This window comes from Gallinula chloropus (genome assembly GCF_964237585.1).
Source record: "Gallinula chloropus genome assembly, chromosome: 15".
Taxonomy (NCBI): domain Eukaryota; kingdom Metazoa; phylum Chordata; class Aves; order Gruiformes; family Rallidae; genus Gallinula; species Gallinula chloropus.
In genome coordinates, this window is record NC_140100.1 from 16,618,519 (window position 1) to 16,644,946 (window position 26,428).

The 26,428-nt window shown below is 49.4% G+C and overlaps 1 protein-coding gene across 1 annotated transcript in view; it reads left to right on the plus strand.

Annotated features, from left to right (window-relative positions):
• XYLT1 (xylosyltransferase 1) overlaps nt 1–26,428 on the plus strand; it is a gene marked incomplete at its 5' end in the record, with an annotated part of 154,266 nt that overhangs the window by 56,167 nt on the left and 71,671 nt on the right. The window contains one exon of the mRNA XM_084271336.1: nt 25,490–26,024. Within this exon, the coding sequence (XP_084127462.1) occupies nt 25,490–26,024 (535 nt within the window). The remainder of the gene's footprint in view (nt 1–25,489; nt 26,025–26,428) is intronic.

The following is a 26,428-nucleotide window of genomic DNA, read 5'->3' on the forward strand; positions in this document are numbered from 1 at the left end:
TAGTTCAGTGTGGTGGAGTCTATTTAGGAGGTAACTGGTAGGATGGGGGCTGGGACATGCAGGAGGAGCTGAGTTCCTGCTTGGGGCTGCACTCTGCAGTAGTGACCCTGCGGAGCTCTTCTGCAGGAGATGAGTATGTGTAGCCTGTGTATTTGACTGGCTGGCCCCGTCTCCGTGGGAAGCAGAGCTTTCTGGGGGGTAGCTGTTCCTTGTGAGGACAGAAGGTGGGAGTCCAGGTTGTGCCGTTTGCCTTGGTTGCTTCAAGTGAGAGTGGAGCTCTGAGTAACTTCCCTGGAGTTAGTGGAGCCTCTGTGGTACCTGTGGACCTGGGGGGTGCAGACCTCGTTCATGTTACAGACACCTATAGATGCAGAGGCTGACAGGTAGTGCCTGGATACATCCTACAGACAAACATTTTTAATATAAATTTCCCCCTGCTTTGTCTGCTGTTGTTGCTGTTGATGTTTTTGTACATTCTGGTTCCAGCTTTAGAAGCACCAGGACACACAGACGGGCCTGTAAGCTGCTCTGTACCAGCAGTGAAAGCAGCTCATCAGGACCAGTTCTGTTTGATTTCCGTGGGGTGCCAGTATCACAGCTGATCCAGGGGCTCTGCCCCTTCTGACTGTTACCTGGAAGCTCACTCTGAAGGCCCTGCTGTTAAACTGTGGGAGTGTTATTCCAAATTACTTTGACTCCAGAGTGAATTGGGAGGCTTTGGCGGGGCGCCTAGTTTACACTGCGCCTGCCAGCAGAGGAAGTTAATCAAGAATTGTTGGTCCAAGGTGAATTCTTGCTCTGTTTTAGCTTGAATGACTTTCCGTGGGAGGCAGTCCTGCATCTTGAGCTGGTCTGTTCAGCACCAGGACTAGGCTGTGTGTTTTCCAAAGCATGATTTCCTTGAGGAGCTCCTGAGCCCGGCAGCTGAGCCTGTCTGCTCCCTCACAAACCCCAGCATTGCTCAGAAAACCTCACCCGCTCGCTGAGCTGAACTTGGGCCACGTGAGGGAGCAGGGCTGAGCCTGGCACTGGGGGAGCAGGTGTTGCAAGGGTCTGTCAAGAACCTGGGGCATCCTGACTGGCAGCTTCACTTTTGTATTGGGATCTGAAGCCTTGAAAAGTCAAAATCAAGACTCAAATGGCTATAGCTATATTCTACTAAAATCTAAAATGCATAAATACTTTCTATTCTCCTTATATTAAAGCTATAGTAATTGTTTCTTAGCTGTGTCTCTATTAATCTATCCAGTACTTTTATCCATCATTCAGTCAGATCATCAAATGACCCCACCTCCCCAAGCTCTTAGCTGGCCAAAGAGGTCACCAGCAAGCTGTGAAGGTTGTCCTGGGCCGTTCTGGCTGTAGGGGGGCAGCAGGGCTTGCTGCTTGGCTGAGAGGGAGCTCTGCTGCCTGCAGAGATGCCCCTTGGTTTCTGTAAGTGTTTTCCATTACCTGGATGGTTTTCAAACTGATGTTTCTGCCTGCTCTCTGTGAGGTTTAGTTTGGTCCCTGTAAGTAAGCGTGCTGGCTGGAGTAGGACACTCTTTTGATGCCCTCACTTCATTCAGTGTCTGTCTCTGATGTTGGCTCTGAGTAGTTGAGGGTTTTCATGTTGGAAGCAGTCAAGCAGGGGCTACATTTTGTCAGTGCTGTTTGCTGGGAAAATGCAGTATTTTTCTATTTAGCTTCAAAAACTATCAAACTCAGGCTGAAATTAGAGGTGTAGCTTGTCTTCCTTGTTATGAAACAGTTGTTTTCACTAGGTAGCTTGAAATGTTGAATAACTGTATGTTCCCACATGGATAAATAACAAATGGAGCTGTGGAATCACCCTAGTTCAGTACAACAAGGGAAGAGTGGCAGGTTCAGCAGTTGCATCCGTGTGAACGCTCACGTGCTTTGAACTGAAGATGTTGTTTAAGTGTTTCCCTCATTCTGGCCCTTGATGCAAAACCATTTGCTTATAATTTCAGTGAATTGGCTTTTGCTGTCTTAATAGGGTTTTTAATTATTTCTTGGCAGTGGTGCTGAAGGGGAGTGAATTTCGGATCTGGGTGCACTTCAAGTCAACACATGCCAACAACTGCTTTTAAAATGCTGCCTCAGCATTCCCTAGGGAAGATGGATCTGTATGGAAGATGGATCCATTGGGCCCATCACAGGAGTGCAAATGCTGTACAAGGGTGTCCCATGAAATCCCCAACATTGCTGAAGGGTGTTGGCCAGAGTGCTTGGAGCATCCAGCTCTTGCTGCCTTTAATGAGACACATTGACCCGAGAAGATGAACCTTCTCGTAGCAGGTACAGGTTTGAGAGAGTTGAAGTGATTTTTCACATCACTTCAGAACAAAACCAGCTCTTCTGGTACTTTCATGGAAGTTGAGCAGAAGATACTCCTTCAGCACAGTGCTGTCAAACACAGGTGTGTGGTGGAGAAGCCCTGGGGGGTGAGGGGTTCTCCCCATGACCTGCTGTGGAGCAGGAGGCTGGGAGTGATGCAGTCACCAGGTGATGCAGACTGCGGCAAGGGCACGGTGGAAATGCATCCTATTAACAGAGACAGGTAGCATGTATGCTGCAAAGTCATGGTCTGAAGCATCCAAACCTGCCAGAAGTTGTTGGGTGGGGAGGGGGAAGGAAAGGTTAGAGCAGGAATTTTATTTTCTAGATGATCTGGTTGTCACAGAATCACAGAGTCATAGGGGTTGGAAGGGATCTTAAGAGATCATTGGGTCCAACCCCCCTGCCAAAACAGGTTCCTTAGGACAGAGTCATGGCTCTGCCAGTAGCCTCAGCCATGTAACATCAAGGGTCTGCCCAAAGGACTGCTCTGCTGCAGCTGGAGTACCTTAGCACGGATTCCACCGAGGGCCAGAGCTCAGCTCAGAGCTGGGTGAGAGCAGGAGGGGCGGGTGGCACCTCTGGAAGCCCCAGTGCCGGGTACTGTGACCAATAGCCAGAGGCAGTGTCTTACAGCAGGGGTTTAATTAAGGAGGCTCAGGGAATATGCATCATCATTGGAACATTATAACGCTCAGCAGGAGCTTTGAGTCCAAGCCAAGGGATAATAGGAATTAAACCACATTTTAACCGTGTACATTACAAGGATTTATATTCTTTGCTGGGGCTGAATAATGCATTACTGTAGTGCCATAACTGGGGTTATATATGACCTTATAAAATGCTGTGATCCTTTTAAACACTTACTAAAAAGTAAAAAATGAAGGTTTTTTTTTCCAGATCTCCCACTTTGTAGTTTTTCCAGGTCTAAAATTGGCTTTGGAACATACCCTGGAAAGAACAATCAAACTGGCATTGTTATTTTTAGGAAAATTTGCATGGCTTATTTCTGCACAGGTATACAAAGATACAGTGGTACTGGATGTGGAAGGATAGCTGTGAAGTGCTCTGCTTCTCTCTGCCAAAGTATTGGTTAAGGCCACTTCAGGGCTTGAGACCAAATGTGTGACTTCGGAGCAAAGTACAGAAGCTTCTTCGAGTTCAAACTTATTTCATGTGTTACCAAAGCCTAACAAAAGTAATAGGAAGCCACAAACAGCTTAAACCAAAGAATGCCTCGTGGTCATGTCATAAAGCATGTGTGCATCTAAGCAGGAAAGTGGACCCAAAGGAATCACTTGATCCAGGGGAGGAGAACCAGAGTCACAGAGGTCTTGAGGTATCTTCTTCAAGTCATGCTGCGAGTCATTGCCCAGGTGGGGATGTTTGTGTATCACTAGGCCTTTTGGTTCTCTTCTGTTACTGTTACTCAACAGCTACTTCTCCTTGCAGCCCTTTCTAAGGGCAATTGCTGCTGCTGCTTCTTGTTTATTAAATATATTTACTTTTATGTATCATCCTAAAACTAGTTTTGCTCCGGATTGGATGGGGTGCTCTTCCTGCCTTGGTGCCTTGGCATAGCTGTGTTGTATGAGGCATGCCCAGGTCCTGGATCAGTGAAAAGGAGTTTTTGCTGATGCTTCTCCTCAAAACTACAGAAATACAGAATTTCTTGGCATTACTTTTAGTTTTTTACTGGGATCACCTTGTTACTTAGCAAAGCACTAAGTGCTCATGGAAAGCAGGGGGTAGCAACAACCTTCAGGTGGGTTTGGAAACACCAACACAAGCTCAAGGCAGTGATTCGGTGTGTCTGCAGCACGGTTTGTGCATTGTTCTTTGGGCTTGCTTGTTTTCCTGCTGTTCTGTGACTCAGTAGTCTACAGGCAGATGCCAGCCAAGAGCAAACTTTGGGGTTGTTATGAGGAAGGGAAGCTGTGAAGCCTGTCTGGGTAGCAGCACTTCTACCACAGGCAATGCCGTGGCCTGAGCGTGCAAAAGGGCTGCACCGATTGCCCCACTCGTGCCTGGCAGTGGACAGAGGAACAGGGGATCTTGGGTGAGGCTTGATGCTATTCACATTTTTCCCCCATCTGGGCAGTTCTTAATCTGTCTTGAACTTCTAGCTGCCACAGAATAGCTGCTGCTTGTGCCAGCACCCTAACCCTCCAGAGTCTTGCTGTGACAGTCTGAGCGCCGTCTTGCTCTCAAGAGATACCTGACGTGTCCTTGGGTGCAATTCTGTGTTTTCCACAAGGGACTTCCACCTTTTTATGCCAGTGTTTGAATCTGAGCTCAGTGCTTCCACGCCATCCCTGACAAGGATGCCTTCAGAAGGGACGTTACAGTTTTGCCTACCTCACATAACTCCTGTCCCACACTCTGCGCAAAAGCTGGGGAGCGGTGAAGCCGCTGCAGAGGAGACTGTATATCCAGCTTCAGCTCAATAATTTGCTATGGGCTCTTTCTCTGTTTATGATTCAGTTTTAAAGGCCTTTTAAGTGAAATTGGATACACTACAAAGCGTTGGTTTCATGTGTTTTATTTGCAGTTTAATCAGCGTGATCCAGCTGCCAGTGCAGGGGAAACCAGAGCTCGATTTTTAATTATCCCTGCTCTGCCTGCGTTAGGAATTCCCAACGGTGCGGTCTGGGAGAAGATGCCAAAAACCGCATTGTTCTTTAATTAGCTGTTGTAATTGTTTCAGTCTAATCTCCATGATTAGCAGCAGCATTAAATACAGCAGTAAGAATAGGCCTGCCCTCTTTGTGCTGCCCTGGTAAACACAATATTCTTACTTCTGGTAAGGGACGTAATATAAAATCAATTAGAAGCCAACTAGTGTTGATTGGAAAATGATAAAGAGCAGCTACCATGAAGTGTAGATTGCTTTGTAAAGTTGGTTTATAACCCTACTTCTGGGATGGCTTTATTGCCCACTTCTGGGGGAAAACACCAGAATAACAGCCTCTGCTGCAGAGGGGCCTTTGGGGATCTGCCAGAGAGATGAGCCCACAGGAAGCCCTTGTGTAAGGTTCAAAATAACCTTCGCTATCACTAAGGTCAGTGCTGATCTGGTTTTTAGGAGAGGGTCATTCCTACCTCTGTGCCGAGCGAGTGCATTGCCAAACATGAGCAGCTGCAGAATATTCCCCAAAAAGATGAGTTTTCCCTGCACGTTTATTCTGAGGCTCAAAGATGCTCTGCAGTGCTACGTTTGTCGTGGGGAATTCTGCTTTCCAAGGAATGGTTCTGCACAAGGATGTCTGTGTGATCCGTTTCAGGATGGATTGTGATGTTTAGATGTGTAAAGGTACAGGACAGCTACTTCCCTGGGCAGAAGTACAGCTGCCCTGCCTGCATCGGTGGCCTTGAGGTACCAGTCATCATCTTCCAGTCCCTGCAGAGCTTTGCAAACGTGGTGCAAGTAGCATTGCACATGGGGAAAGTAAGGATCATACTCTTGGCAAATGTAGAGTTAAGGTAGGTCCTGCAGCTCAAAGCAAGTGCCCAGTGAGCACATCCCGAGAACCCTCAGAGCTGTTGTAATGCCTGTGGTCCCAGGCTGTGGAACTGGGAGTGTTTGGGCTCCTGGTGTGGTTTTACAGAGTAACTGGTACAGTTTCTTCTGCTTTACCTGTCAGAACCACCGTGCTCAAGTGTCGGCAGCGTGAGTTCCGCTCTGTGTGTCAGGGTGCTGGGGTGGGACAGGGTGTGCACCCTGGGGAGCTCAGGGTGTTAAGAGTTTGGTCTTGCTTAATCTGAAGGAAATGAGGTGATGCCACACTCATTAGGTAATTAGAAAGGTCAGGTTTTGTTGCACCTAAACCCCAGATTTCCTGAGCCTAAACCCAGTGCTTTGGAGAAATGAAAAATTAAGAAAAAAATCATGACTAATCCAACTAAACTTCCAGAAAAGCAACTGTAATTATGGGAGAGCTAATGAATGAATACAGGTGAGCTTACATCTGTATCCCATTACTCTGCCTGTATCAGGGTTACTTGAGTTTTGCTTCAGGTGATGGAAACTACTCTTACTCCTTCTAAAGGGGAGAGATTTTTAACTGCTGACTTTGTTTGGTACACTATACAGAATGTCTGCCATAAATGACCCCCTGACAGTTGTGATCAGAGTGAAGAGAGAGCAGCTAAGTACCATCGTGCAGGTAAGGGCTCGTTAGTGCTCCAGACACTCAGGTACCAGAGGTGGGTGTGTCCCATGGTACATGTAAAGGCTCCTGTTGTTAAAAACACACATTGATTCTGCACACTCGCCTTCTGCAGAGCACTGCTGGAAACCAGAGCTGCCCAGCAGCAGCAGTGTGGAAGCAGCTTGTGCCTGGGTTTACATGGGTTCATAGTTCAAGGGAACTGCATGGATTTGGGGCAGTGTAAGGCAAATGCTGCCACACATCCCTTCTGCCAGAGAGCGCTCTCCAGTGCTGGTCTGACCCCCCCAGAGACACCTCGAAGTACCCTGTAGGGAGGGACTGATGCTCCTTACAGATTTTTATTATGTGTTTGTGAAGTTAAGTAACTCTAATCTCTCTTTGAGCTCACCAGCAGTGTCTGAACAGCAGGACTGTAAAACCTGCTTTGTGTTAGCTGTGAAATCACCTCCAATGTCATTGCACTTACATAATCCTGTCTGGCGGCCGTTACTCAAAAAGATGCGTTTCTGGACATGAATTTAAATAACTAATTACCATGTGAGCACTGATTACATAACTGCCAGAGGTCCTCCTGCTGCTTTCAGCAGTGGCCGAGGGGGTTCTTGGGCCGAGGAGGAGGTACCATCCTCCAGCAGCTCTAGCAGAAACGCTCTTTGCTGCCTCCTGCACCTAGAGACGAGCGATGGGCGTTAATTGGCTGCCCAAACATTGCACAAGGGTTATTTCAAGATTCTTAGTTAGCAACAAAGAGCATGAAACTTTCTGTTCTGTGCTTCTTGGGTTGCGGGGCAATTATGCCGCTGATGTGCTCGTTCTACTATGCCTCCAGTGATCCTTAGGGACACCAGAGAGCTGCTTCCATTAGGCTTCAATTCGGGCTGCATCAACCAGTGGAATTTCTCTGTAGAGATAAAGCTGTGTTAGAAACAGAGCCTGTTCATTCTGGGTCTCACACCGGCACGTCTTGACTCTCTGTGGAGCTGGGTACAAAGGTAACACTGTTTTGTATTTAAACAGGCATCGCTTTGCTTGTTGTTTAGTTGTGGGCTGCCATGAGGAGAGGGTGGGGAAGAGATGATTTCATCCTCCACAGAGCCAGGTCCTTTCCCAGCCAGCACACACCCCACCCCTCCCAGCACCAGGAGCTCCCGCCGCTCTGAAATGCACAACGTTCTTCCCAAATAAATAGAACTTGACCTTAAACTGTAGGGCTGTCTGTGGGATTCTTGCTGGCAGTGTGCCTTGTGGCATGAAGTAATCCATAAAGCTTGGTGTATGATGGAGAAGAGCCACCACCTTTGAGGGTGAGTGTGTAATGTGAAGTGACCCAGGCCCCCCAGGCTCCCAGGTATGGCCGTTGCCACCTGAAGTGGGGCAGGAGCCTCTCAGGCCCCTCAGTGGAACCAGGACAGCGTTGACTTTCCTTCTGTTCTGTCACCATCGCTGCCTAGAAAACAATTGAATAAACCAAACAGCAATTGGTTGCTCCATCCAATTGTTCTTCTGGTTGAAACTCCATCCCGTGCTGAGCCGCAGCTTTACCATCTGAAGATCTGCGCTGACAGAGAAGGCGTGGTGTGGGGCTTGGGGGGTTTAAAACCTAACTGCTGAGTCTTGTGTGAGTTGCAGGAGAGACCAAAGGATGCCAAAGGCCTCTGTGGGCAGCAGCAAGCAAACTGCTTTTTAGATAACTGCAATGAGAGGTACCCTGAAAGGGTCCCTGGCAGGACCGCTCTCTGGCCATTCAGGGGGTTGGTAAGAAAACCCATGGTTTGGAGACCCACAGTGGCTCCTGGGAGCTGCCCAGTTTCGGGCTTGTTCCCCTCCCAACAATGTGCCATCTGTGTGGAGGTGCTGGGTGGGTGGCTGAGCCAGGGCAGCCGATTGGGGCTCTGCCCTCCACCAGCCGTGGCCGGTGCTGAAAGCACCTCTGTGCTGCTGCACAGGCCCTGTTTGTGCGGAGACCGTCCGGAGACATCCAGCTCGGGGGCGCTTGCCAAGGCTGCGCAGGAGGATGGCGGCTGCACCGGGGCCGCTGCCGCGGGACTGCAGCTGCACACAGGGCGCTCTTTCAGCAGCGCCCGCACAGGCACAGCATTCTTTTGGCAGATGCAGGACTCAGAACTCAATCTCCAAGGTACATCTGTGGCAGAATTCCTTTTCTGTTCCCAAAACCAGAAAATAAGCAGTGAAGAGAATTTTTTAGCTCAGTCCAAGTACACTGTCCCAAAGGAAACCTATTCGTCTCCGGGCTGCTGCTAGCACTAGGAGATGTTTCCTTTAAGTCTGGGAATATTTGCATTCATCTGTTGCATGTTTGCACTCCAGCCCCTTAATGACATAAGCAGGTTTTAAAATCCTAAAATCTCAATTGCCCCCTTGCTTCCTTTGCTATCGCATCGTGGTGGTCGTAGCTCTGCCTCTGTCTCAAGGGACAGACAGGCAGAGAGCTTTGGGTCTGTCTCTGCAAGGAGTGTTTAGAAAGAGGGGGTGAGGTTAAATTGGCAGGCTGGATAACTGGAGGACACAGCAATGTGTTCCTATTTTATAGTCTGCATGGCCTCCACATAAAGGTTAGGATCTTTAACTAGGATTAGGAACCCATCATCGCACAGCATCTCGTCCTTGGGATGTATTGTTTCATAGGATCTTTTCTGTCTGCCCTAGTAAGGGTGAAAGGCAAAGACACAAAATCCCAGATCTTCGGGGAAAAATGAGTGGTCTTTGTTTTCCTGGCTGTCACTGTTTCACACATGCTGAGGCTGAGAGAAAAACAGGGGTGTTTTTTTATTAGAATTTTGTTGGTGTATTTCTGCCAGTCACAGTGGGTTAAAAAAATTCTATGTATTTCTCATTTATCTTATTGTTTGAAAAAGCTGTTAAATTATGCTGAGAAATCAAATCATACGAGAGTTTAGTCTTTATAGCTTGAGCATAAGCTGTAGATTTGCCCTGGAGCAGCGCCCATGGAACTGTGCTGGCACTGAGCCCTTGGGTCGTGTCCGGCTCTGGAGAAGCAGCTGGCTCTTGGGCTGTTGCTCCGGAGAGTCTGGGGAGAGTAACAGTAGCACGTGGGTGTAATTCTGATCAGTCAGACATACTAACCACAAGATATAGCACCTGAGCAATTCTCTCCTCCAGGTTTTCCCACGTCCTTCCTACTTTATGTATAAATTCTGCTCTGATGCATCTATCTCGTGGTTTTGCAGGTAACTTCATAGCCTCATCCATCACCCTCTGTGTGTGTATCTATGTGAGTAGGAGCTTAAATACAGGAGGGTCCTGTATTTAATTCTTTTTCTGTATTTGGAAACTTCTTCACATGGAAAAAGCCCCTTTGCAGAGTTAAAAAGCATTCTGGTAATAGCCAAGACCTGCAGCCCAGAAGCCCGGTGTTCGTTAGCTCTAAGTGAGCCCTTCTGCTCCATCAGCCAGCGCGACAGCTCAGAGCCCTGCGTACATGCAGCTCCGCAGCTCCTCTCAGTCATTCCTCAGCTCGTGCTACTTGCCTGGTGTCACAGACTGCCCATTTCCAATGATTCACATTCCTATCATTTCCAAAAGAAAATCTAAACAAGGGAAAAGAATTTCCCGGCTGCTGGTCTCGCTGTGTGTGGCCGCGCAGCGTGGTTCTCCGGGATGGCAAACTGCTGCCTGTCCCAGCGCTGGTCCCTGCCAGGAGGTCCCTTGTCTTGTACTGCCCAGTCATTCAATAGGAGGCTCTGGAAGCCTGGGAAAACTTAAGTGTGGAAACTTAAAATCACCTACAAAGAGATATTTCAACTAAACAAGGTTTCTGGAGTTGGTGTCCAGCTGTCAGCAGTGATCTGGTGTGTCCTTGAGTCCTCTCTGCTCTGAGCTGTCCCGCAGGGAGGGATGTGCACTGAGTGGGAGGTGGGTCCTGCCTGGCAGAGCCGAGGAGGCACCTGGATGAAGGTGCCTGGAGACAGGAATGGAGAGGGCAGTGTGTTCCTGTGTTCACAGTTGGCATCACTATCAGCCGAAGATAATCATCTTGAGGTGTGTAAATAATTTCTGGAAACACGTGTTGCATGTTGTGTGTGAGGTGCTGGAGGGGTACAGCTACCACAGCCAGGGCAGCTTCTCGGGGAGGATGTGGGTGGCGTCCTGCCGTGGCCATGGAGGTGGCTGCAGTGGCTGCCAGAGCCCACTGGCTAGAGAAACCCTGCGAGGCAGGGAGGGAACTTGGTGTGCAGGGCTGGCTGTGAAGGCAACTGCAGTTCCGAGTGACGGTTGATGGTGATGGCCGGGTGTAGCTTGGGTGTACAGAGAGTGTGCAGCTCTGCCAGCAGCCGGGCTGCGTGCTTGCGGTGTCACGTACGTGTTAGGGGATATCTATAGAGTCCCTCTGGGCAGCTGCTAAGCCCGACAGCAGGGCTTGTGCCGCATCTGCTGTCTGCATAACTTGTGCCCTTCTGCGACAGTTGCAGCTCTGTGCTCCCCTCTTTGGGACCAAGTGGTGCACGTGGCTCAGTAATTAAGTGGTGTCCAGCACAGCATCACAGCTCTCACTTTTTTGGTGTCAATTCGCAATAATTGCTTTGAACTCATCAGAAATCATCTTCTTGAGCCCCACAGAAGATGTGCTCTCCCTGCTCCCCTTTCCTTTCCTCTGTGTTCCTACCTCCTGTTGCTTCTTTATGGACATGTGTGGTTTCCCATTCCACCTTGAGCGACAGTACGGACCAGAGCAATTCAGGGATGGCCAGGAGCAGCTTGGTCCCAGTACATATAGCTCTGAGTAACTGGAGTGGAGCACATGGTGAGTTGCTCCTTGTTGCAGATGAGCAGTCGGGAGAGCAGGCGCTGCTGGCTTCTGCTCCCGAGCTGCTGGAGTAACAGTGTCACCGGAGCACAGCAGTTGTATCGCTTATTATAGCAACATCCACTTGCGTTACTGGTGGCTGAAATCAGCTGTGGACCATATGGGGAGCTTCTGAGCTCTTTTGGAGCTGCTGAAATAATGCTTAATGGTTGTGTACTCAGATGTCTGGCATCGCCATGTCTGCTGTTTGATCTCTTAAGGCAATGAAACACAAACTTGCAGCACCCAGAGCTGTGCCGAAAAGGCTCTATGGTGGACTGAAACATAATGCTGGTGCATGTTCTCATCTCTCTTTGTGGACTCTGAGCTGGTTGTGACACCTCTTTCCCTTGTGTCAAACGAATGAAAGCCCAAATGGGATCTTGTTTGGGTTTTCTAAAAAGGGGGTGTTGGTTGTGGGAGTCCTGCTCTGGTATTTACAGAGGATGGCTCAGCTGGGAGGTCTTTTGCCCACAGGTCTTCAAAACCAGTTCGGGAAGATACTTTGAATTCTTTTTTGGTGGAAATTATTTATTGCTTGTGCAAATATTGAAATACCCAGTGGTTCAGCAGCAGTGGGTGTTGTGGAGCGTTTGGGATAGAAGATGCTGTGTAAGCATCAGACACTTACTGTGCCTTAGTGAAAGCCGGCCACAGGCTGCAGCGAGAGTTCAGAGATAAATCAGCCTTGTTTTCTCTCTTGGAGCTTGCTGAGTCTGCAAATTGAATTTGCTGCCTCCTATTTTTCTTTAGATGAGCAGTAGTCTTCCCGTGGAAAATGCCTTCTGTGTCTCTCTGAGATCCAGACAGCTCTCTCACCTCCCTCATCCCAAGGATGTTTGAACCCTCACAGTGCTGTAGGTCAGCCCGATTCAGTTAGGGATGTACCCCGTGGTGTTCTACTTAAATGGTGCTGTGCTGCAAAATCCCTGTGCCTCAGGCTGTGTTCTGGAATGACTCGTGGCTGTGCCCAGCACTGTTCTCTGCTCCCTGAAGGAAACATCTTGTGAGCTGCTGGAAAACCGGTGGGACTCAGCCCTGAGCGGCTGCCGGCCTGGGCAGGCCGCATAGGCCTGCGCCCAGAACCGGCTCTCGCTAGACCCCGATGGCTTTGTTGTGTTGGCTGTTTGGTGCACAGATTAGTTTTAGTGGGCTGAGCGTCAGCTACATGATAATTGCAGCTATCCTCACTTCCCAATTAAAAACCTGACACCAAAAAGCCGGAGGCTTCCTTGGGAGCTGGGGCTCAGTCAGCAGCCGTGAGTCACCGTGGATTGCGTGAATGCCTGACATGAGGCAAACGTGATGATTTCCCCTTTGTTCCCTAACCTTCTGGAAGCAGCAACAGGAATTGCTGCTCCGTGCCTCAGCACCTAAAACTTCACCAGGGCACGAAAACCTTCCAATCACAAGCCCAGTAACTCTGCAGCATCCTGCTCCAATACTGGGAAAGGGGCACATCAGCAGCTTCATCATTCCCACTGCAAAACAAAGAATAACCTTTTGACTTGTTTGAATATCCAGCTTCCTTCAGCCGCATCAGTAAAGAGGGTGCCTGTCAAAAGAAGGTTCTTTCCCCCCACCCGCTCCTTGCTTGCTTTGCTGCAGACCGCATTCCACATAGGTGAGGCTGCGAAGGCAGGAGGTTGTGGTGAGGACAAGCAGGCTCTTCCCAGGCTCTGTTTAAACAGCTATTTGATACATCAGGCGTGTTGGTGTTTGGAAAAGAAATAAATCAGAAAGCGTGCAGTATGTAAATTGTATGTAAAATGGAAATACAGAACGAGTACGTGTAATAATGGCACCTGCTGGCGTTACTCTGGTTGTCAGCACGTTTCAGTTCCACAGCGTTGTCAGTATTTCTGTCTGGGTGCATCAGGGTGCTCGTAGAGGAGGAGGATGATGATCACGGTGTCAGTGTGAGCGTGTTCTGAAGCAGTGGTAATTCAGTGGTGCTGGAGGCAGAGAGCTGTACTTGTGAAAACTCTTGAGTGCTCTTCCCAGTCTGGGCTGCAGGCTGGAGGGCATTGCCAGCAGAACAGGCGGGGACTTGCAGGGAGTCCAAAATTTGACTGAAATGCCTGGGAAAGGAACAAGGAATCCATTTCTATTTGTTTTCTGTGATAACATAAACCAGATTTTAGAGGCAGAGAACATTTTTTTGGAGTGGAGTACCTTTATCCTGACTCCGAATTGCCCAGTTAACTCTTCATTTCACTTGTAGGGAAAAAGTCCGTTAAATGACCACACTGTAACTGTGCACGTGTTCCTTTGGTGCCTCTTTCTTGTCTTCCCAAAACCTCTACCCCATACGCAGGAGGGAGATGGATTCAGAGGACTTTAATAAAGCCCATCAACACGCACACTGAGGTGGTATTACTGTGCAGGGAGTGAACCCCAAAGTGTTTTCCTTGTAGTAGGAAAAGATAGGTGTTTCTTTAACAGAGTGATGGGCCCAGTCCTCCTGCGGGGGTGAGGAATGCCTGCCAGGGCTAGCAAACCCTTTATTGCTACAGATAGCTGGCCTTGCAGCCTCACAACGTGCCAGACCTGCTGATTAGCTGTGGTTTAGGACACTGTAACCTCTTCCAGTGATCTCCACTTGTTTTAGCCCCCGCTGCCTTCATGCCAGTGTCACAGCCACAATGGTGGCAGCTGCCACACCACTTAAATCTGCTCTTAATGTCAACTGCTCCTCATGTGTCCTGTCTGTGTCCTGCAGACCAGCACAGCCCCCGCATGGTTTCACGTGGCCCATGGTGTGGTGGATGCACTTTCATGGTGGGTGCCTCTGAGGAGCGCTGCAGCGTGTGGCCTGTGTGTTTGGAAAGCCCCAGGAGCCCCCCTGGGACTCCTGTCCTCCTTCCAGCTGGGCACAGGGCGATGCTGAAGCTTGCTCCAGCACTTGGACTTCAATGGAAATGCAACAGTGTCCTGGGGAGTCAGCTGCTGTGAATGTCACATCCATGCTGTCGTTTACACTCACATCACTTGTGGTTTGACTCGTGAGCCCTTCGATCACAACTACTCAACTCACTGTCCTTTGATCACAACTACTCAACTCCTTGAGAAAGTGTTATTTTGTGGAGAACTTGGGAAAGAGGGGTAAGAGCAAGGGGCACAATGTCAGTGCTGGGTGGATGCGTTGGTGAGAAAAAGAAGCAGGAGTTTGAGCTCAGGGGTTGTGAGGGAGAAAACTCGAAGTTTTGTTGGACAAAGAACTGAAAAATGCTGGTGTTTTTTTGACTGAATATGTCTCTGGGTGGCTTTGTTCGGTCCTCAGCCTTGCTGGGCAGGGGTGTTAATTCCTGATGAACTCCTGAGCCATAGGAGTAGCTTCATGTAGGAGGTTGTAGTGTAAGGGTGGAAGCAATGCAGCTGTCCTTTGCTTTGGTGTTCTGGTCCTCACCTGAAGCTGTGTTAGGAGTTTAAGGCTGAAAAGTTTCTGTAGACTTCATCTGCTTTCATCAGCGAGCCAGCAGAGCAGGAAGCCTGACTCATCCTGACAGCGCTTCACTGAACCCATCGCTGTCATAACCTCAGCAGAACCTGACCTATGGCTATTTTTATGTTCCCTTATCTATTTAGAGAGGAGTCTTTTGTTCCTTGTCTGACAGGTCTGCAGATCTGCAAAGGTTGGAACCCGAGCAGGGGCAGGGAGCGGACAAAAGGTGAACTGTTGAGCACCAAAGCAGAAGCCCAGAGATGTGACAAGATTAAGACACGCACACAAAAGGGTGTTGTATCAGCTGTGGATGGCATCTGACAGGAATGGTGCCCAACAGTAAGGTTCAAGATCGGGTCACAAGTTATAGTCTGAGGGAGATTTATGGCTAAAGAAGCGTTAAACACATTTATATCAGAGTCAAGGTCTTTCAACTGCACGCCTTGTCAAGCCCTGGTGTTTGTGGAACTCTGTGTGTTCTGATGAATGTAAGTTTTCTTCCCTATTCATGTACACATGCTTTGGGAAGCGGTTTGCTTTGTGTTTTCCTTGCTTCTTGCCTGATTTTGTAAAGAATTTGGGATCTCAGAGCTCCGGGCCCTTTGGTAAGTGTCTCTGAAAGCTGTCTGCCAGCTGTACGTGCTGATGGCAGTCTACACTTGCCTGATTTAAGTCATTTGAAGATATTTATTTTTCTCCCCGTGCCTTCCCTCTCTGAGTCATGCATTACTCTCACTTTTATGTGTTTTGCCATTAAATCTGCTTGACCTTTTTTGTATTATCAAGAACTGGAATCTTTGGCCTCGAGCAGCCACACTGATCTTCAGTCAGGTTTTCTTAAATAAATAAAATCCTGCCAGAGACTTGAGGTCGTACCACCATCCCCACGAGAGGAAGGCTGACTGCTCTGCTGCTGGCTGGTTTACCCACCCCACTGCAACTCTGAACAAAGGGATGTTGCACCCTCACTTCAGAATTCCTGGGAAAACTCAGCCCTCCAAAAAAAGTGCTTCTAGGCAGAGTGTGCTGTGGGATTTTCTAAATGGAAAATTGTTTTGGCCTTGTTATTTCAGTGTTCCTTTCGCCTCTGTTCTCTGTAATGAGAAGTGACAGTTGTTTTGCATACTGGAAAATCTTGCCTGATCGGTCTGAGCTCAGTATCTGCAGGAGGAAATTAGGATTGTGCTGCCCACACAGCAGTGATGCAGTTGCCATGGCTTTTTAATGACATTTTACTTTAAATACAAAGACACTATGTTGGTGAACAAGATCACTACAGCAAATCCTAATGATCATGATCAGGTCATATTTATATTAATATGATCTGTAATTAAATACCTCTGCTTTGTAATGGCAATTAAACCATTCTGTGAGTAATTAAACGCTGCTTCCCAAAGACCTTTTTGTTTTGCACATAGTGAGTGTCAGGCTGGCAGTCAGAGGAGCCGTGTTAAGCAGTTTCCTTTCCTGCAGATACTTGTCAATTAATGCTTTCCTGTCAGATAGCTGCACACTTGGCTCTGCCCTCTCCTCTGCAGATCCCTGTGCTTGCCCCGTGTGCGATGGGTACACCATCCCCTTGCTCACACTCAGTTGTTCCTGGACTTCATGCCTGGGTTTCACCTGGTGTTGGATATTCTTCACTTCCCCATTGGCCCCAAGCACTGAGGGGAGTGAGGGAAGTAAGCACCCTTCTCTGCTTCATGTGATTGCTCTGTGTCAGCTAGCACCCTGTTATAGAGCCTTGTTTTGGTGGGGATGGGCCACGAGAGATCTCTGCTCCCATGGTGGGTCCTGTGTTCTCAGGATGTGCTCCAGGCAGGTGCCTCTTTGAACCAAATCCCATAAAACCCCATTGAGACACTAAATGGAGAGGCAGTGAGAGAGGGGTTGTGGCACAGGTATGTCTCCTCCTGTTTTACTAGCTCCTTTGAATGTCACCACATTTCCCAGTGCTCACTGTGAGCACCATTCTCCTCGTGGCTCTCACAAACTGGTGCTCAGTTTGTGATGAAAGGGCTTTAGTGGTGTGAGGAACGAGGGAAGGGGAAAGCTCACTTCTTGGCAAGGTGTCGTCCTGCTTTGTTAGTGGGTCCATGCTAGTTGGTTTGGCCATGCTTGGAGGCAATTTCCACTTGGTAGATGTGTTTACAGCTGCAGAAACTTCCACGCCAGGTAGTTCAGCAAACAGCTTCTGAAGTATCTGGAAATGGGTTGTGAAAATTATCAGTCCTTTGTAGGTGATAACATTACCACATGGGTGTAGCACAGAGTGATTAGCAGTGCAAGTCATGCAGCTGCTCAGTGCAGCTACAAGTGTGCTTACACATGTCTGTGTGTTCTGCCGCTGTAGCTTTGGTGGTGGTGAAGAAATATCTTGGCTTTGGATTAAAAAAGGGGGGAAAACCCACCCCTGCTTTACCCCAGCAGTCGCTGCTTGCTTTTAAAACCAGACCCCAGCTGGCATCTTTGAAGCGGCCCCATCCTGTCGGGTCGCCTGTAGACATGAGCTGGTCCAGGTGGGCACAGCAGCAGGTCCCCACATTGGGCTGTGGCTGCCATGCTGGGCTGGTCTTGATGCCTCTGGAGCTTCCTCTTCCTCTGGATTTGCTCCAGGCTCAGTCCCCAGCCCCCAGTGAAGGCTGGTTTGTGTTTTCCAAGCAGGACCATGCCTTAACGTGCTGGATCTGCGTGGGGACCCGGGGCCTGCCAGCGGTGAAAGGCTGACTTTCTCCTCTCTGAGGCGGGGTGGGGACTGCCGGAATTCCGCTTTGATCTGTGAAACCAGCACTGGAGTAATGCAGTTCCACGTGGGAACAGTTCTGTTGACTGCCTGGGCAGAGGAATTTGTATTTATAACTGTTGTGCAACATTGTAATTGTCATTCTGTCTCTCAGTGGATAGTTGATGGCATAAGATGAATGGGGGGGGTTTCAACCTCTGCTTCTGTCTTCCTGCAGTGTTCTGTGTGACAGGGACTTCTGACTAACCAGCACACATTTATTCACAAACAGGAAAGGAAAAACTAATTCAAGTGGCTCTTCACTTGTTTTAATCGCTTCTATAAAATTATCACAAACCACTTGTTTACTGGAAGCGGCCCAGTTCATGCACTGGGTCAAAGAGTTAAGGATGATGATAATCTTGCTGCTTTTTCTAGCGCATTCGTTATCTTGGGGATTTCAACACAAAGAGAAAATGTTGCCCAAGAGATTCCTGTGGCTGCTCTTGTCGAGTTTCCTTGAGTAGCTCTGGGAGCCAGTAATAGCCTGCATGTGCTTTAACGCTCCAAGTCTTTACTTTCAGAGAAACATAACATTTATTTGGGCATAAACTGAGAATCTGGGCCATAGGCAGAGCCTGACATTGTTTTTCTTGATAAAGGTTTTTGCTGTTGTAAAGGGCAGCGCAGGAATTAAACCAAGTAATGATGACAACTCCTCCTCGGCTCTCATCACACGCAAACCGCATCTTTTCACATCAGGGTTTGTAACAGGCTTCTGCTTGCATCAGGCCTCTTCAGATCTGCTCTGCTAACATCATTTGATGCTAAAAAAGAATAAGAAAGGGCAACGATTTCAGATCTGCTGCCAGTAATGGTTGGTGCTGCCTCTACGAGTGGCAGGACCCCAGGGCTTGTTTCGTGGCGGAGCTCCCGTACGGCGGGTGCGACGCTGTGGTACCCCGCTCTGAATCGCATTGGGGTACCTGCTGGGACGGTCCATCTCTGGCTGCTGCTTTCCTTCAGCAGAGATTTGTTCCTCCTGCCTGTTTGCTGTGAAGCTCCTTGCTGGGCTGCAGTGGTATTCCAGCCAGCACAGACTGAGCAAACCTCTGTGTGTCGCTTTCCTTGTGCTGCAGAGTGTCCTTGGTGTGGGGCGATGGGGAGGAAACAGGGAGCTGGTCAAACCCTGTGTCTAGGCATCTCTTCCATGTTTTGCCTCCTCAAACTCCCCAGGGTTTGCAAAGGGAATTACATGTGAGCTGTCACCAGAAGGGACTTTTCCAGGGAAGTGTGCAGGTTGTACAGACCGCTTCCAGGGGAAGTGAGGTACTGCCAGCAGATGTGCACCAGGACCCAAGGACCCAACTTGCTGGATTTGCTTCTCCTGTGGCAGCATTATGTCGCTAAGAGGCAGTAGGTAATCACAGCAGGATAATAATAGTCTTTTTTCTTGGATATATGGAAAGCCCCAACCAAGCACCAAAGCCTGCAGACTCACAGTACTTTGCTCAGTGTGAGTGGGTGAGTGTTAGGAGACTAGAAGCAAGGAAAAAAGTAATACATGAATCCTTAAACCCTTAGTTAAGCATACATCTTGACAGAAATGCCCTGGACTCTGTTGGGGTACATGGGAGGTAATTTTGACCCTGTAAGACAGACCAGGATCATAGGCTGGAGGACTGAGTATAAACTCCCAAACCTGCCCAAGAGTTAGGGAAGGCGCCCGTGGAGGGGCTGGAGAGCATCCAGAGCCTGGGGGAGGGCATTGCTTGTGCTGTTCTGTCCCTGCACAGCACCCTGTGCCTGTCCCTGCAGAGGCACGGGCTTGCTGCTGGTGAGGTGTGAGTAGCTGTGCTGTGAGGGAAGGCGCTGCGTGCGCATCTCTTGCACGCAGAGGTTACTGAACCACCTGGGTCTGAGGCTGTGAAAGCATTACCAGGGCTTGGATTTCCCCACGCTTTCAGAAGCAGCTCATGTGCTTCCTTCAGGTCCCGGGGGTAAAGTTTATTTTAGATCACATGAAAAACTGCTGATTGCTAATAAACCTCTGGCATAGCTGCAGGGCCGGTGGTTCCCTGGGGAAGGCGCGTTCCTGTGACATGCTAACATCATGATGCTGGTTAAAACCAATGGAGTATGTTGTGATTGGAGTTCTCCACGTGGTGTGGCCTGTGACTGGTGCCCAGCTGAGTTAGTGTTGTGCCGTGCTGCTGATCCAGTTCTGTCACGGAGGATGTGGATGGGATGGGACTGCTGACTGCACGCCGAGCGATTCCTTGTTTCTGACAGAACTGTAAGCAGGGAGGTATGGAAGTACAACCCGTGGTAAATGCGGAGTAATTACAAATCTCTGCTTTGACAGCCCTGTGCTTGCAGCATCAGAGGGGGGCTGCTCTGTGGCTGGAGAAAGTAGGGCACTCCACAGCCTGGTGTTTGGCTCGGATGCAGTCAGTGTGCTTAGTGCAGCACAGAGAGAGGGTTTGGTCTGCAAAGGGAATGTCCATTCCAGTCAGGGTGGAGGGCAGTTTCCTGGAAAACTCTTCCCTGGCTTCCACTGCTGTGTGAATTCCTCATGATCTTTACCGGAGCAAATAAACCAAGGGGATCTGGAACTCTCTGTGGGGGCTTTGTGTCAGAAATCTGTGTTCTGCTGCACCTTTTAACCCCAAATCTCTGTTACATTTCACCATGCTGGTAAAGCTGCTCGTTTGTGCAGCTCTTAGTGAAGGTGTTTGTGGGAACAGGGAACACAGAACCATGTCAGCAGCGCTTGCCAAGGCCGGGTCCCAGGCTGAGTTTTCAGGAAGGCAGAACTGCTGACAGGAGCTAAGGTGACCTCAGAACCCCCAGTATTGCCCTCTGGCCTTTCCAGGTGTTATTTTACTAATGTGACTTGCTGATCTTGCAGAAGAACCTGCTGTGCAGATGAAACCAGTGTGTAACCCCTCTTTTCCCAAGTTTCTTTGTCGTGGGTCTGGAAGTCTCCACCATGGCTAGGAGGACAGGACCCCTTCTGGGATAAACATCTGCACCTAAACTAGAGAGAAAAGGTAATATTTTTAAAAATCTCTCAGCACTGGTTGGCCACATCCATGAAGCTATAGGAATCATGCTGGCTTATACAGGCAGAAGATTTGGCTATAGGATACAAACCATACAGTTGCCCCTGTGCCATCCTGTGCCTGCTTGCTGCTTTGCCAGCATGGTGGGAATGGCTGAGGCTGAGCTGCACCAAGGCTGTGCAGCAGCTCCATGCCAGCATGTGAGGACCGTGACCTCGGGCAGTCCTTGGAGAAGGAACAGTGAAAGAGATGGTCTTCCCACCATGCCACCTCTGTCTGGGCAGGGGAGAGAAGAGTTGGTTGGAAGTAACCTGGCCCCATGGGTAGACATGAAATGGTAGAAGCAGAGTTTGCCTTTCCCCAGCAATAAGTGGTGCCAACTTCACTGGGTCTGCACCACAAGCAAGCGTTGCAGGTGTCTACCCATCCCTCCCGGTCCGTAGGGCTGCAGAGCAGCGCCCTGCGCTTCTGAGGAAGGCTCTGCTTGGTTCATGCCAATAGCAGGTCCGGGGCAGTGTATTTGGGCCCTGTGATGCCACCCTTGTGCTGCCATATTGCACAGCAGTGGGTGGCCAAAGGGTTCTTCCTCAGGTCTCTCCTGAAATGAGAGGAAGCTTGGAGACCTTTCATTGCTGAGTGCCTGGTGCAGAGACTTCCCGTGGTGCTGGGCAGGTGAAAAAAGATGTGAATGACTCTGTTTCCTTCAGTGCTGCTCGTATTAATAGGCTTTGCCCTTCATGCTCATCATATTGTAATTCTGATTTAACAACATTTATCAGTAGAAGATCACTGCAGGGTCTTTAATGATTATAGTTGTTCAAGCTGATAGTCTGAGACTATTAAATAAGCTCCAATTACTTCCCATTTATTTGTGTTGTTGTTTCCCTCCAAGTAACAAAATGTAATCCTGAAGTTCATTATTATTCTTTGCATTGTATTCATCTAAATAGATTTTCTACCTAATTAAGGCTGAATGTGTTTGTGCTAAACTGACCGTATTTTACAAGGATGTTTTCATTTGTCCAGGAGGGCGTCTCTGGTTCCTACCATCCATATTTTAATTGTGTTTAATTTCTGTAGCTGCCAGAGATCCTATTGTGTGTCTCGGCGATTCACCCCGGGCTGCTCGAGATTGTTTAGGCTGGAGCTGGAAGAGGCCTCCCGATGAATTTGGTTGGAAGCTAGTTAATAACAAGTCACTGGGAAGCAGTTTCAGATGTTTACTACTGCTCTGAAAGATGTGAAGTGTGTGTTGGCTGACTGGGGCATGAAAGGGCTGGAGAGGAAAGCGGAGGAGTTCGGATTAGCCGCGTTGTTTTATATGGGTGGGTGGCTGAGAGGGGGCGGTGGGAAAGAGAGAATCCATGGGCAGGGTGGCTGGTGATGGGTATTTTGGGGTTGTTGTGTCCCTATTCTGACAGAACTTTGCTCCTCTGCTTGCTTGGTGTTATTTATTCACACGGGATCTCTCTGGGACACCCTTCTCAAGCAGTGGAGCAGCACGATCTGGTGATGGTCAGAACCACAGAACCCTGCTTTCTCCTCACACTGTTGGGAAAGCCCACTGCAGAGGCACCCCGCTCCTGCCCGGGCCTGCTGAGCTCCTGGCACGTGCCCCAGAAGATGGGGTCATGCAAGCCCAAGGCCCAGCACAGTGCTGTGCCAGCCAACCCCTGGCAGAAGCCTTCTCAGAAGGAGTGGGCGCAGCACGTGTAGCCCTGTGCCTGCTCAGCAGCCCTATCTCTGTGAGCCTGTGTGGCTCTTCAAGCAGCCGTTGGGGATCCTCTTCAAGGCCCCCAAACTGACAGGTGTGAGCACAAGAAGTCACTTTATTTGTAAAAATGAAACCTTGCAGAGCAAGTCAAGGCCATCCTCCCATAGGCAGCTGAAAAGCAGATGTGCTGCGTTGGTTCCTACCCCTGAGCTTCACAAACAAATGCTGTTTGTCATCAGGTGCTGCTTTAAGCCCAGACTGCCAAGCCTGGCTTCCCCTGCACAGTACACATGGGCCTGTGCTGCCCTCGTGGATGGTTCCTGGCTTGAGGTCACTGCACTGGCAAAGTCACGCTTGGCTTTGGAGAAAGTCACTGTGAGAGGAACACAGGTGGATGGGGATGTCTGTGGCATTTACCCCTTGGATTGGGAGGGAGGTGTGGGTCTGCCTGAGGCTGGGCTGGGCTGTCTGGCTGCAGTGTGTGCTGCTTGTCTGGGTATCTGTAGCTCTGCATTAGTACAGTTGCCCTGCAGACTGTGCTTTGAGTCCTTGCTCCTCCCCAAGAGATGTCTCTGCAGACACAGCATGTCCTCCATGGCTGGGAGGTTTGGTGTTTGGTGGTCGCTGGCTCCGAGGGGCAAGGAAGAGTTACAGCCCAGCTCAGATTTGCATCTGCCTTTGAAGCATTTAAAAGTCTTTTGTCTCTTCAAACTCCACTGTGTAGACTTGGAAGAGCGTTTCCCAGAGGGGGGCAAAGCACTTGAAGGAGGAAAATGATGTAAAGAGGTGAACTGTGCACCAGTAAATCTGCTGTTTACTTTGCTTTTTTCTCCTGAGGTTTCATCCCACCTTCCTTGTGCCAGCACAGTGCGTCAGCCGGGTGGGAATGCTCTGCCTGAGCTGCAGGAGCTGCTGCCTCTGTCACCCTGGGGGACCTGTGCCACATGGCAGGCCGGGGGAACGTGGGGAGAGAAGGTCCCCGTGGAAGCATCACATTGGAGATGTAGGCTGAGTGACGATAGCTGGGATGTCCAGATCCCTGGCAGGGCTACAAAGCTGGAGAAGGCTCTGGAGCACAGGTCTGATGAGAGCAGCTGAGGGAACTGGGGCTGTGGAACCTGGAGAAGAGGAGGCTGAGGGGAGACCTCTTCACTCTCCACAGCTCCCTGGAAGGAGGATGTAGTAACAAGTAACAAGTGACAGGACAAGAGGAAACAGCTTCAAGAGGCACCAGGAAAGGTTTAGGCTGCATATCAGGGAACATTGATTCACCCAAAGGGCTGTCACTCACTGGGACAGGCTGCCCAGGGGGTGGTAGAGTCACTGTCCCTGGGGGGTTTAAGAGACACATAGGTGTGCTGCTGAGGAACATGGGTTAGTGGTGGAGTTGGCAACGCTGGTTTAATGGTTGGACTCAGTGACTCTTTAAGGCTGTTTTTCAACCTAAATATTCTATGATTCAATTAAAGAGGCTATTCTTTCTGAGAAAAGACAGGAAAAAATTCTTTGGTATCATGTGTCATCTTAAAAATTAGAAGGATTTTTTGCTCTAAAGATACATGTTCTCCAAACTAGAATATTTTGTTTGAAAAATGGCTGGGGTTGGGTGATTGTTTTTATTTTTTCTAATCCCCCCCTTTCCCTACATTCCTTCGTGTCTGAGAGCTAAAGCTCCTTGCAGGCTGGAGATATTCATGGAGAGAGAATCACTTGAGTCACTCACAGAACCACATCTTCTAATGAATAAACTTCAAACATTCCTCATTGCTGAGCTGCAGAGGTCAGAGCAGAGCTGACTCCCAGCATGGCCCTGGACAAGTCATTATCCCCCTCTCCTTCCTCTGCGAATCCCCACTGTTCAACAGTTCCTCCCCGAAGAGGTGTGAGAAACAATTAGCTAATGCTGGTAAAGTGTTTTGAATGCAGAATGTGGTTCATGGGCTCAGAGTGGCTCCATCAGTCATCCTTAGCAGATGCTGTCTTTACCAGCCTCTGGTTTTTGCTCAGGTCTTTCAGGAGGGGAAAGCAAAGAGAACAGGCTCAAGATGTCCATCGATAGTTATCCTCTTGTCTTCAGATGCTTTAATAACAATTCCCCATTAATTTCATCTGCTGCTGATCACTTTAATAAATGGAGATGGTTCCTGTTTCCCAGGTCTAATGATGGGGGGACAGGGAGTGGTGTCCCCAGCCTGAGGCCTGGTTTCCTGGTTGGAGCTGCAGCAGCTGGGCCTCAGGCAGCCCCGGCTCTCGGGTCTGGTTTCACAGTGCTGCACACCTAGGAGTGCCAGTGGGTTTTGTTCGAGCCTGTTGCATCTATTCTAGAGTAGGTTGCCATGTTCTCTGCTGTCTCTAGGGATAATCCTTCTCCTCCTCTTCCATGCTGGAAACTTGCTCTGCTGTTGATGGGCTGGGGATGCATTCCCGTGGCGGCAGGGATAAAATCACGAGGCAAAGAGTTAATTCTGCATCAGACAAGTATTTCACAGGGTCTGTTCCTTTTCCTTTATGTGATGTAGATCAAACATTGTGATGGTACAGGCTGGGTCTTTATCAAAGTGTGCCTGGCAGGGAGAAGAGGAATGTGGTGGTTTGGAGCTGCCATCTGAACCCAGCTCTGCCTGTCCTGGTGGGCTGGGGCATCCACCACCACTCCCCCTCACACAGGGCCTGTGGCTGCCACAGCAGTGTGCCTGAGGAAACACCCCTGCAATGTCCTGTTGTGTGGAAACTCAAACCCCAAATTAGGAGGGGTTGGTTTGGAGCAGTTACATCACCACAGGAAAGCTCAGGCTGTTGAGTTGGGGTGTGTTAGGTCCGAGGAGCGGGGCAGTTCCTGGGATGCTGAGCTGGCATGGGGGTGAAGGAAGGCACTGAAGGACCAGCTCCAGCTCCACTGAAACCTGGGCTGGCTTTGCCATTGGTTGTTAAGGGTGAAGTGCCAGGGTAATAATTGCTCCCAAACCTCTGTAAATCCTCCCTTGCCCCATCGGGAACAGGGGTGGCGAAGGGGTGCGGGTGGTCTGCACTGATTGGGGCAGCTCCGGGGCACCTCTCACATCCATCTTCATTGTGAACCCCAATGTGGGGAGTGTTTTTAGAGTGTTGGATGTTAATTGCTTGATGTTTTCATGTAAGAAATGCTTGTGATGCACGGGATGTGGCTATTTTTAGTAAGATGAGTATAATTTTTCTCCCATTTATAGGATGGCTATTTTTCCCATCGACCGAAAGAGAAAATGCGAACGGACAGCAATAATGAAAATTCAGTTCCCAAGGACTTTGAGACTATTGATAACAGTAACTTTGCTCCCAGGACTCAGAGGCAAAAACACCAGTCTGAGCTGGTGAAAAAACCCCTTAGCAAGCAAAAGGAGCACTTGAGAAAGAAACTCGAAGAGGAGAAGATGAAGGAGAACTTGGTGCTGGGGAAGAACTCCAACGAGGTGGTGCAATTCAGCGATCGCCCTGGGAAAAACAGCAGCAGCAACAACAGCAACAACTGGAAGGACATTCACAGGCTGCCCAGACAGCCTCATATTATTAAAAAAAGTGGAAACAGCTCCCCTGAACTGAGCTATGAGCAACCACCAAAGTGTGAGGTAACGGGCAAAGAGGCGATCTCAGCCATGTCCCGGTCAAAGTCAAAGCAGTGTCGGCAGGAGATCGCAGAGGTGTACTGTCAGCACAAGCAGGGGAAGCTGATGCCGGAGAAGGTGACACGTTTCTGTACGCTCGAGGGTAAGTTGGACAACGGTGAAGGAGAAATCACAGGGTGTGTTGGGGGAAGGATGGTGTATGATGGTCTTGTGATGACAAGCAGGGGCTTTTCTGCAGGAGCGGACACTGCACCGCCTCTGCGAAGGCCAGGGAGGCTTGAGGAGGGTTATGCAGGGAGCTGTAAGGATGGCACCTGGCCCTGGGGAGATCCCTGTAGCATTTCTTTTGGCTTGACTTCCACTGGACTCTTATTACACTCTGTGATCGGATGTTCAGTTGCTGCTCCTGTTTCTTTTTGTTCTTAATCCACAGACACAGCAGAGCGTAGTTGTGATTCCATACGGGAGGTGTGGGGATCAGGGAGCAGCCACAGTGGGATTTGGTGCCTTAATGCTGACCAGTGGATGAGTGACATTGCTGTCATG